At 45.4% G+C, this 12,981-nt stretch overlaps 1 protein-coding gene across 4 annotated transcripts in view; it reads right to left on the reverse strand.

Annotated features, from left to right (window-relative positions):
• The window catches only part of SFXN5 (sideroflexin 5), a 124,621-nt gene that overhangs the window by 105,283 nt on the left and 6,357 nt on the right, over positions 1 to 12,981 (reverse strand). For 3 of the 4 annotated variants that reach the window (XM_068966152.1, XM_068966146.1, XM_068966132.1), the window contains exon 2: positions 7,768 to 7,836. The exons of the other annotated variant lie outside the window; for it this stretch is intronic. In XM_068966152.1, coding sequence (XP_068822253.1) covers positions 7,768 to 7,836 — 69 coding nt within the window. The remainder of the gene's footprint in view (positions 1 to 7,767; positions 7,837 to 12,981) is intronic. 4 annotated transcript variants of the gene reach the window in all.

The following is a 12,981-nucleotide window of genomic DNA, read 5'->3' on the forward strand; positions in this document are numbered from 1 at the left end:
GTCTGTCCCTACCCATGTCCATCCTTCAAGGCTCAGGGCCATCTTCAGGAATCTTCCAGAAATGTTCCCTCTGCCCTCTGAACACTCAGAGAGCACTTGGTTTGCACCTCTTTGAGGTCTGTGATCACTTACCACCACGTGCCCATGTTACCTGTCAGAGACTGCAGGGTGCAGGGAGCGAGAGACTGGTTGTAGGTTATGTTGGCCTAAACGCAGGGCACACCTACCCCAGTCCATCACCAACACAGGGCCACACATAATGAGCACTGATAAAAATGAGGTTGCTGGGAGGAGAGGTGAAGGGTATAATCAGGGTTAGGGACCAGGTTCCAAAGCAGCAGGCCAGAGGCCCTTGACAGCGATGCTGGTTTTTCGGAATCCTGGGATTCCAAGAGACCATGCCCTGTTCACACAGAATGTGGATGACTACTTCTCTGAGTGTCTGCTGAACCATGTGGACATTCCTTTCTCTGAGACAGCTGAGATCCGAGCAGGAAGGGCATTTCGATGACCAGGGCCACAGAGTGGGTGGGTGTCATCTAGGAATCTCAAGTCCCTGCATTCCCAGCTCTGAGCCATTTCCATGAGACATGAGCATGGAAGAGCCTCCTGTCCTCAGGATGGTCAGTAATTGAAAGAGGGGTGGTCTCCCAGAGAAACCATAGAAATGCTTGCATCCTGAAAAGCTGATGTCAACAGGGGCCAGGTACCCCACATAAGGAAGGGAAGGGCCTTCTTTATTCTCATTCAAAGACAAGCCCAGTTGCTGCTGCATGTTTAGCAAAAGTGGGTACAATTGAAACATGGACATTTCAGGCAATCAAAATTTGGGAGTCCCACTTAAAATAGGGGGTGGGGGAGAACGGAGAAAGGAAGGAGAGAAGGAGAGAGAGAAGAAGAGGGAGAAAGGAAGGAAGGAAAAGAAAGAGAAAGGAAAAAGAAGTGTCGACGGTCAGGGTGAAAACGAATGTGGGGAGTGGGGTTGGTGTGCATGAGGGAATGGAGCTAGTGGTAGGGACGGGGGCACCGCCTGCCTTCATCGCTCAGTACCTGATTGCTCTCACCTGGGCCGGTCTTGAATCAGCCAAGGGCAGGGCTGTGCATTCTTACCTTGCCTGCCACATCTTCAACCATTCCTTTCTGGCTCCCAGACGGTGGGATTTGGGGGCCAAGGCTTTGTGCAGGCAGAGTCTCATGCCCTTCTCTCATCCTCCCTTGGCCTTCCTAAGCCCTTCTTGTTCCTTCCCAGCAGGGACCCACAGGGTTATCTGCACTGAGACTGTCTCCTAGCTCAACCACAAGCTTACCTCTGGGAGGCCCAAGGGAAGGGGAAACCAGGCACACGTGTTTCCCTGTGGCCAACCTCTGGCCACCTTCAGGACACTGAATGTGAGTCAGTTCTGGCAGCATGACAGGTGGTATAGCCTTTTAGAAAGTAAATCTGTCCAGCTACACCTAAGAACTTTAAAAACAATCATGGTCTACATCCTGGATACCCTACTTTTGGGACTATTTTTCTAAAAAAATAAATTTATCAGAAATGAAAAGTAACTTGCCTAAGACTATTTTTGGCAGGAAAGAAAAAAGTAGGAAACAACCTATCTGTTAGACCTAAAAGCCTAACAGAGATGGATATTTATACTAAAAGACTTCCTAAAATTATAAAGACTTGGAAATATATGAAAAAAGCAAATAAAAAGTCTATGTTCAATGTAATAAGCATGCCAAAAATGTATACAGATGGGTGAAAACCTGAAGTGTATAAGGGTACTGAAATTTGGAAATTTCTAAATTTAAAATTAGACTACCTGATGCTGTCTAGAATGCATTTAAATGGATATTCTTACTACTATTGACAGCATAAACTGATAGTCTTGGTACAGGTTGGTACAATTTGCAGGGCAATTTGGCAATATATATCAAAAGCCTTAAAATGCCTTTCATTCAGAAATTCCACTTCTAGGAATTTACCCCAAGGAAATAAAGAGAAATATGGGGCGATATATATATATAAGGATATTTATCGCCATATGATTTATAATGGCAAAAGACTTGAAACCACCCAAATGGTCAATAGAGAAGATGATTAAGTTTTAGAATAATCACCTGATGGATTACTATGTAGTTATTAAACACACTTTGAAATAACATTTAATGACAACGAAAAATGCTCAAGATACGCTATATGGAAAAAACAATATATATCTTGTATACATATGTCACATATGATTTTAAATATAGATTTACATATATATATACACAATACATACAGAAAGAGATCTCCCTTGACTTATGATGGGGTTCATCCCATCATAAAAATTTCACTGTAAGTGAAAATATCACATCTTAAGTTGAAAATACATTTAACACACCTAACCTACCAAATATCATGGCTTAGCCTGGCCTTCCTTACACGTGCTCAGAACACTAACATTAGCCTACAGTTGGGCAAAATCATCTAATGCAGGCGCTATTTTATGATAAAATGTTGACTATCTCACGTAATTCCTTGAATACTATTTGAAAGTGAAAAACAGGATGGTTGTGTGGGTGTAGGATGGTTCTAAGCCTATCGGTGGTTCCCACGTGTGATCACGTGGCTGACTGGGACCTGTGGCTGGACCCCAGCCTCCCAAGAGAGTATTGTACTGTACATCACTAGCCCAGGATATAATCAAAATCCACAATTAGAACCATGATTTCTACTGAATGCATACTGCTTTCGCACCATCATAAAGACCATAAATCGTAAAATGAAGTCAGGAACAGTCAATACAGAGAGAGAGTAAGATACAGACCCATATATATATGTACACATTATACAAACCATCCTAATTTTGTTCAGATCTATACACTAGAATGATAATTTTGATTATTTCTTGCAGGAGAGATAATGAGCAGTTTTTGGTTTTTTTTTTTAGACTTTTGTATGTTCCAGTATTTAGAGATTACTACCAGAATCACATCACATCAAGAGGCACATAATGTCAATTGTTTTCATTGGTCATCTGGTTAAAGGAGTGTTCTCCAAGCTCACCACCGTAAAGGTACCTTTTTCCCTTAGTAATTGCTAAACAACATTTGGAGGCGATACTTACCTGAAAGACTAAGAATATCCTGTTTTACAACAACATTTTATTCTATGAAAATAGCATCTATTAATGATCCTGGTTGAAATCAGTTATTTCACTGAGGACTGCTGCTGCTGCTGCTGCTGCTGCTAAGTCGCTTCAGTCGTGTCCGACTCTGTGCGACCCCATAGACGGCAGCCCACCAGGCTCCTCTGTCCCTGGGATTCTCCAGGCAAGAACACTGGAGTGGGTTGCCATTTCCTTCTCCAATGCGTGAAAGTGAAGTCCCTCAGTCGTTCCCGACTCTTAGCGACCCCATGGACTGCAGCCCACCAGGCTCCTCCGTCCATGGGATTTTCCAGGCAAGAGTACTGGAGTGGGGTGCCACTGCCTTCTCCGTCACTGAGGACTACATAATGTTTATTTCCTTCAACCTTTATCAGGTGACATTCTTCTGAGAATAAGACCTCTCCTCTCTCATATTTTTAGTTTTACTATGGACTCATGGATTCTTTTTTATTATTCAATGTATTATAATCCATTGTTTTTCTTCTTCTTAATGTTCAAATTGTCTCAAATGTGGCTAGTGGGACTCGGCCACTTCCTGTTCCTGTGTCTCCATCATTCTAGAAACATTTTCTTACTTTCTGTAGCGATGCTCTTTACCTCAGGTGTGGATTTGTCCAACTCTCCAAGAAGCCCTGGGTGCTTTAGTAAGTAATAGCATTTAGGAATGAAGATCTGAGTGCTAAGTGTGTCCACTATTACTGGGGTGTCATTGTTTCTAGGCCCTTTCAGTGAGCAGAGTCAGAAAACTGAGAAATATAAGTGTAAGTATATGAATGTATATGTGCATAAATCATGAGTTCACATTGATTCTTCCAATTCAGATACAACATAACATAGTTTTTGCCTTTCCCCTACTTCATATTTGTATCTCCCTACTCCTGCGGCGAGAACCCTGGTTCCCAATATCAGCATAATGATTTATTCTGTCCTATGATACACCCAAAACAGTTTCAGATTACTTCACAAATACTAGTAATGTGTTTGTACTATTTGCACTGCTTCAGTTGGTTTTCCACATCCTTCAGAATGATGATCTGCCAAACATTCATTCTCTTAAATAATTATTGAATTCAGAATAGCAAACCCCTTTCACATTCAGTTCACGATTTAACGCAACTTAGATGTCAGCTGGCACAGCCTTTTCCTTAGAGATCTAGATCGAATTCCATGACCCACATAAAAGGATGAAGCTGGGGCTTCTGCCAGGTCCCGGGGGTTTCCTTCCTCAGGCTCAACTGTCCACATACAGCACCGAGAGAAGACTCCAGCCCCTCAAGAGCCCTTTAAAGAATGAACTCCTGCAGAGACTTCAGGAACCAGGCAGATGTTATGACAATATAATAGGAATGATGGTAGAAGGGACAGCAACTTTCCCAGCATGCATGACCAACCTCTAAAGAGCCCCCAGACACTGGCCTTTCCGTTCCTCATGGTTGCTTGCTCTCCTTCCCATTGCTTTCCCCTCATGTTCCTTCTCTCTCCTCTCTCTTAGGAGGATCAGAAAAGCACAATTCTTCCTCTTCTGTCAAGCAGGCAACCTCCTTCCTCTCTGAAGCCTTGCTCAAGACATTCTTAGAACAAAGACAGCCTTCTTCCTAAGAGAAATTATGGTGAATAAAATTTGCTCCACCTCATTACATACACAAGGGCTGGAATCTTTTTAAAGCTTCACCGGTTATAAATTACAAACAATAGCTGCAAAACCCTCTCAAGAGGAGTCTATCCGTTGACTCAGCTACTGCCCCTCAGAACTGGGTCACCAGAAGGCTCCAGCTCCACAGCATCTTTCCACCTCAGGAAACTCTGGCTTCCAGAGCCACCTCTCCTGTCCTCCACTCTCCTCTCACACAGTTGCGCTGGCCTGTCCAGACCTCCTCCGCCTGGGCAGCCATCCCTCCACGCTCCCTCCCAGGACGCAGCCTAGCAGTGTCCCAGGACACTCTGGGAGAGAGACAGTGCTTTGAGGGCATAAGCCATGGTCTTGGGCTGAGCCTACCAGCAGGAGAAGGCTGGCCCTCCTGATAGCACCACAGTTGTCGGGGAGGGGCTCAGGTAAGGGATTCTTTCCTCTTCCTGCTCCTAATTTTCATCACTTCCAGGCAGATGGCCTTGCCAAGCTACCTGCTTGGATTGGAACCAGGGAGGGATGGAAGGGCCCACTTATGGCCCTTTGGGATTTTTTAGGGCCTAGAAGATCTTCTATGGGCAGAAAATTTCCAAAAGGCAAGTAGTACTGGAAACAGTCCCCAGCTGGGTTGCAGTAGGAAAAGGTGTAGGTCTTTCCAGGAAGCCTATCGGCACCCTTGATGAGGAGAAAAAACAGAAATTTGAAAAATATTTTTAACTGATTGTTGCATTGGTTATTTTCTGGTCATTAAATAGTAAAAAGTCTTTGACATTTCAACTAATGGTTTAAAAAAGTGTATAAGACTTTTAAATTTACTCACAGGGAAATAGGCAAAAGATGGCTTAGTAATGTACAAAGATGCTGTGGTCTTTCAAAATGCAAGAGTAGAAGTAAAAATGTGGTACAGGAAGACAGCAGTGACATGAAATGGCCTGGGGATGAGAGGAGTGTGGACTGGAGAGGAGGAGCTGAGAGCCCCCAGCACAAGCGGCATGCTGCCCAGCTGCCCCCAGAGCCCCTGCCTGCTCACGGTAACTGGGGGGAGCACTGATATACGTCCAGACCGCCCAGCACTCCCTCCACCATCTCTCAATGTGCTGCCTTCAAGTTCACCATTAGCACCTCCATCTTTTGAAATAAGCATTCGTCTCTGCTGCCTCCTCCATCAAGCAGGAGGCATTTATGTTGGGATTTTCGTCACAATTCTGTCTAGTTGGGCACCATTCCAGAACTTTCAAGAAAGACACATAACCTAGGCTGGGTAAGTAGTTCCTCTAGTTTGGAGCCCCTCCAAATTTTTATGTAATCCCATTGATTACTCCTTGGGAGAGTCCTGACAGGGCCCGGAAGTACAATAGCGTTGCCCTTCAGAGGCACTACACCCAGAAATAAAGTCAGCCAGTTAAATACTAGAGTCCTTCATCCTTCCTGAGCTGCAACAGGAAATCACATATCAGGGTAATCCCCGCACTTCCCATAACTAGACTGCTCTCCCAGGCACAATGGGGATGGAGAGATGGAGATGGTTCTAGGGCCAGGTGCCCAGCAGGCCTTGTGCTTCTTTTTTTCCCAGAGCTGAAGCAAGCCAATGCTCAGCACAAACGTGAGCAGAGAAGGGCTGCCTACTCAGGGGGCTGACTCAGAGGCTGAATGACTTCCGTCAGGGTATGTGGGGACCTGGGGTGGGGAGTTCAGGCCTTCTTCCAGCTTGGGAGAGCTCCCTAAACTTGAGTTACCTGAACAGGAATGCAAAGTGGCCAAAAATAAGTGTTCTGGAGACAAGCTTACTGGGGTTCATACCCTGGCTCCATCCCTGGCCAGTACCACGTGCCTGAGACTTAACTTCTGTCTGTCTGTTTCCTCATCTGGAAAATGGAACTTAAAATAGAATCTACCTCAAAGGGTTGTTTTGAGTTAATCCGACAAGCTAATACATGTAAAATGTTTATGACACTGCTTTGCTCACAGAAGGTGCTTAACAAATATTCCCTACATTATATGTGCATGCATTCCTATAAACGTTTGTAAATACAATACAAAGGATAGAAAGACACACTTCTTGGAATGGCTCAGAGAAATCTGTCAGTAAATGTGGCAATATCAAGGATTAGTGAGGATGTGGAGCGACTGGAACACCGTGGATGAGAATGTGAAATGGATAGTAACCCTTAAACAACAGTTCGGCAGTTTCCTATGAAGTTAAACGTATACCTACCATATGAGCCGGCAACCCCAGTCCTAGTTATTTACTCAAGAGACATGAAAGCATACGTCCACACAAAGAATGCTCAGAGCAATTTTATTCATAATAAGCAGAAAATGGAAACAGCCCATGTGTTCATCAGCAAGTGGACAGAAGAAACAAGTTCTGGAACATCCTTTCAATGGAATGCTGCTCAGCGGTAAGAAGGGATGACGTCCTGAAACACTGATGAACCTCAAAAGCACCATGTCAAGGGGAGGAAGCCAGACACACAAGGCTGCACACTGTAGGGCTTCACTCATACGACATTGCAGAAACAGCGAAACAACAAGAACAGGAAGCAGACGAACGGTTGCCAGGGGCTCAGCAGGGGGCTGGGGAGATGGATTATAAATGGTCAGAGGAGTACGGTAGGATGACAGAAATGGTCTCCATCTTCATGATGGATACTTCATTGTGGCCACTTGATATGTCTGTCAAAACTCTTAGGATTGTTCACATATAAAATATAACATATACCTGAGTCACAATCTTACCTATCAGAGGAGGGGAGTGAGTAGGGAGAGGGCACGAAGGATCCTTTTTGTTCCGTACCGTTTGAATTTTTGTAATGAGCACATAATCCATGTACTTGGTAATCGTTTTATTGAAGTTTGAAATAATAATAATTACATATCTACCTTGAAGGGATGTTGTGAGATCCAGATGAAATGAGATAATGATGACCTGCGGATCTTCCAAAGTCACAAGGTATAAAGGCCAAGGGGCCTCCATTGAGAGTGATAGCCACGACTCACCTCAGTGACAAAGAGCGTGCGAGGGTCGATGATGTCCAAGAAGTGCCTGAAGCGACCAAAGAAGGAAGTCTGGAGAAGGGGCGGGAGAGGAGAGTGGGTCAGTTGCTGTACCCCTTTCTCTAGACAACGGGGAACCCACCCACAGCTCACCCTCACAGTCAGGGTCCCAAAGTCACCAGGACTCCTCACTGGTGATGAGCGCCAACGAGGCCTCTCGCATCTCAGTGACCTGACGGCAGTTCTCCCAGGTCGAGGGCTTTCTAAAGTCAACTCAGAATGACCATTAAGACACGTCTGACCCCACGTCTCTTCCATGTGCCTCCCATTTTCCTCCCTCTTCTCCCAACGCCCGGAGATCAACTCCAAGCCTTTCAGCAGCTCCGAGAACCACAAAGCATGAAGGCTAGAGGGGCAGTCTGGTCCCCAGCCCTCTCCCAGTCTGCCCTGCCCACCACGGCCTTTCTGCTTTACTTAGGTCTCTCAGGGAGAGGGTCTCTTCCCAAAGTCCAGCACAGGCTCTGCCGCCAGGGAAAGCTCCCCACAGCAGAGCTCAAGCGCAGATGCCCAGCTTGCAGCCCTCAGGCCTTCCTTCACCCATGCCCCAGGACAGAAGGCCAGCTCCCCATCCTTATCCCTGAGCAGGGGCCTTGGAAAAGGAGGGCATTGTGCTAAACAGGCCACAGGCATCAGAGCACAGTGAAAGGAAACCAAGCAACGCCGCTGCTGGGCCTTCTGCCCTCAGGACAGAGCCAGTTTGGCAAAGCCAAGCTCTAGGGGAGGAGAGGGGGGACCGAGCCAGGAGACAAAGGGGAAAGCTGCACACGCTGGGGGTTCATGCCTCACTATCCTCAGGCTCCCTCCCACATCCTCCCTGGAGCCCCACAGCTCTCCAAGCCCAGCCTCCACTCGGGGGAGGAACCGGAGGAAACAGAACACTCCCACTCTTTTCCCTTCTCACTAGGACATCAGACCCTGCAGCCAATTTCTGCTCCTTCCCCTTCTCAAAAAAGACCAAAAATAGACCTGGGTCACCACGAGGTCTCCTGACACACCATGGCACCCTCTGCCTGGGGCAGCCTCTCCACCCGACTCCCAGCCCCAGCTGTTCACAGATCTATCAAGCTTCCACACCATTGCTAACTAAAACGGTTGCTTCTCTAACTTCTTAGACATCAAAGGCCTAAACCATCCCCCAGCTTAGACACAATGCTCAGTCAGAAATGTTCAGAAGTGTGGGCAGAGGCGTGTGTGGAGAACACTCACTGCTGCATCATCTATAAAGGTGAATTGTGGAAATGACGATCCACTCACAGGATGGAACACGGCGCAGCCATCATGTTTGGAATTATGTTTATGCCATGCAAAAAGTTGTGATTTGTGAACTGCATCTAAAACGCATGATTCCAGCTTAATAGGAGATAAACAGAGCGAGATGGATACTAAATGGGTAGCAAGGAGACAGGATGACACCTATTAAAACAAACCAGGGGTCCTTAAAGCAGCGGATCCCAACCTTTTCGGAATCAGGGACCTGGTTTCCCGTGGAAGAAACTTTTCCACAGACTGCGGGTGGGGTGGGGGGAAGGGTTCGGGATGATTCCAGGACCTTACCTTTACTGTGTACTTTATTTCTATTGTTATGACATCAGCTCCACCTCAGAGCGTCAGGCATTAGATCTGAGAGGCTGGGGACCCCTGACTTAGAGAAGTGGCTGATTCCAGGGCTGAGGTAGGGAATGAAAATGATGCGATTGGCACATTTGATTGTGCTAGAAAGGAACGAAGTGCCCCTCCCCAAAATGATGGGGGCGTGTCAGAAGGGCCAGTGAGACGCAAATAGACTCTGTGTGTCCCTGAGAAGTTCCCAATTGGGTTCACAGGGTATTCTGAAGGGACTGAGTCTAACCATGTGGAAACATCAGACGAACTGAGGAGCATTCTGTAAAATAAATGGCCTTGTTCACCAAATATGCCAATGCTGTAAAGACAAAGAAAGACTAAAAAACTGCCCCACATTAAAGGAAACTGAAGAGATAAGGCAACTGAACATATTGTGTAATTCCTGAATGAACCCTGGACTAGAGGGGGAAGTGCGCTCAAGGACATTGCTGAGACAAAGGATAAAATTGGAATAGGATCACACAGTAATAAAAGGACTGTATCCATGCTAAATTTCCTGAAAAACCACACTCTGGTTATTGCTACATACTGCATATTAGTGTCCTCTCAAAATTCATGTGTTAAATCCTAAACCCCTAGGGGATAATATTTGGAGGTGAGGCCTTTGAGAGCTGAGGGCAAATATGAGGGCAGAGCCCTCATGAATGGCATGAACAGTCTTATAGAGACGCCAGAGGAACCCCTCGCCCTGTTCCACCATGTAAGAACACAGTGAGCTGTCTATGACTAGGAATCAGACCCTCCCCAGACACTGTATCTGCCAGTGCCTTAGCCCTGGACTTCCCAGACTTCAGTACTGGGAGAAATTAATTTCTGTTGTTTATAAAGCACCCCATCTATGCTATTTTTATTATAACAGCCCAAACAGAGATAAAAGAGAATGCCCTTGTTGTTAAGATTACAATGAAGTATTAAGGGATAGCTGAATATAACCTATTCTCAAAAGGTTGACAGAAAAATGATGTGTGGATATACAGGGCAGCAATAAAACCTGGAAATGCAGGTACTATTATTCTATTTACAGATTGAAGATGTTCTTAGTATCATGTGCATTTGCTATCCTTCCTGGCTTTATGACCACCTGTAGACAAAGAGCATAATAAAGGAAATGTGACAAAATGTTGAAAGCTGGTGGATCAAAGCAAAGGGTATATGGAATTGAATTCTTCTTGCAACTTTTCTGTAAGACTGAAACTGTCTCAAAATTAAAAGTTCAAAATTACATTATTTAAAAAGCTACATGGAAATATATTAAAATGTTAAGAGAGACAGCCTCCGGGTAATAAGAATATGGTATATTTTTATTTCCATATCTTTTACATTGCTTTTTAAATGAAAAAAATCAGTATTATATTATATATAATAATATAAAGAAGTAATATTCTATTTTTAAAATACACATTTAAATTAAAATACAGACTGATATACTACTCGATTATAAACTGCTGAAGGATGTGGGCTATTGGATGTTCTTTCTGTATGTGCCTTCTCTTGGCTCCTAATCGCGTGTCACACACCTAGAAGTTCCGTAAATACATCAGCCACAACATGAATGAGTGTGCTGCTGAGCAGCCACTGCCCTGGAGGCTTCCTGGAGTGATGCAGCCTGGGCTGGACCCTGAAGGGAGGGTAGGATGTGAAAGGGACAAGAGTATTAGCAGTTAGCAGCCCAAGGAGGGAAGAGGATCAGCAGAGGGGAGGGCCCGGAGGAGAACGGCCTAAGGGAAGCGCTTCTTGCAGATGGTCCGGGAAAACACCCAGCCTCTGACTTGCCCTGTGGTCCGTCACTGTTTTCATTCTGTCCCGGCCTGCTGACCCTGCTGTATCACTCTCCACCACTGCCACTGGGAGAGAGTCCTAAGTAAAGCATTTTGCTCCATAGATGCCTACCAACCCTTACTGGACTAGCTGAGGGTAGACCACAGTGAACAAGCCCACAGGGAGCTGAGGCCATCAAGAGAGACAAACAAGTAAAGAGATAACTATAAAATTAAGTGAGGCATCATAACGGGCACTGAGGACACAGGTTATTTCTCCCTCGTGAGTCAGGAAGCTTCCCAGAAGAGCTGGGATGGGCGGATGGATGAATTTACCGAGAGAAGGGTATCAGCAGGAGCTCAAAGGCACGCAGGCTCAGGTCAGAAGCTGCACCTGGCTCCTGCAGTTTATTCAGTCATCCACCAGAAAGCTACTGGAGACCCACTGTGTGCCCAAGGCTGTGCTAGGTCCTGAGAATAAAGCAAAGTTGACTGGCTGGGGGAACGAGGAATAACATAATCATAGTAATGCCCAGATTTCTAGTCAGACACTAACACTTACTAACCAGGATGAGGAAAGCAAGAAGCGCATTGATTCAGTGAAGAGGAAGATAACAGTTCTGGATTGGTGATGTACACTTGGGACACTTAAGAGCCTTCCAGATGTAACTTTTCAATAAACACATATAAATGTCTGAGATTCCTTTTATGTGCACACATGACAATGTCCTAACCCAATCAGCCAAAGAACCTCCCCCCGACCCACCAGGGATACACAAACTTAGGCTTCCTGACTCACTGCAACGATGGAGGCCATAAAGTAGAGGAACCATAAGGCATTTTGTCAAACAAGGGAGGGAAAACTGAGTTAGTGCAGAATCCTGGGGAAAGGTAGAGCAAAATTTAAATGAAACAGTACATTAACAGGCTCAAGGCAAAGCAGGGCTGTGGGGAAGAGGCCTACATAGGTCTGGACTGAGAAGTAAACAGAGGGTTTTGTTTCTTAAAAACTATAAGATTCAGTTAACCATGGCATGGGATGTCCAGAAACTCCTTCTTTGAAGCCCTGCCCTTGTATTGATTCTCTAAGTCAAAGTGCCAAAGACTCACCAATCAAAAGCAGGATGTTTCGTTCCTATTGCCAAGTAGAGGAGGTCATTCACCACCTGGTTCCATTAATAGGATTGAGCCATTAGCCATTGCAGCCACTGACTTTCAACACACCCTGAAAGAAGTCTAGGGCAGAGCACTCTGTGCTCTGGGAAGACTGGTAGAACAGCCCTTCAGAGAGTTATGTACTTTTTTCAGGAGAAACTTTTTATGAACCTGGATTCTTACATCTTCCCAGACTTAGAAAAGCACTAAACCCATTAATTAAGATACCTGTTCCTCACATATAGCAGCAACCTTCTGAGATGTGTGCTTGACTACACGTAACCCCTTTGCCAAAATCACACACATGCTGACCTCTCCCCCTTTACCTCTTCAGAGCTCTCTGAGAGGCTGCCTCCCAGACTATAGTCCTCAATAGACACTAAATAACTCACAGTTCTTACAGTCTGCATTTTTGTGTTTGTTTTCCTCAATATTGACCCTACTGATATAAACAGCACGTGAGTGAGTGAGCTGCTCAGTTGTGTCCAGCTCTTTGCAATCCCATGGTCTGTACAGCCTGGATTTTAGACTGTAGCCTGAGAGGCTCCTCTGCCCATGGAATTCTCCAGACAAGAGTACTGGAGTGGGTTGCCATTTTCTTCTCCATTTAAGCAGTGAAGTT

This window comes from Capricornis sumatraensis, chromosome 1 (assembly GCF_032405125.1).
Source record: "Capricornis sumatraensis isolate serow.1 chromosome 1, serow.2, whole genome shotgun sequence".
Taxonomy (NCBI): Eukaryota; Metazoa; Chordata; class Mammalia; order Artiodactyla; family Bovidae; genus Capricornis; species Capricornis sumatraensis.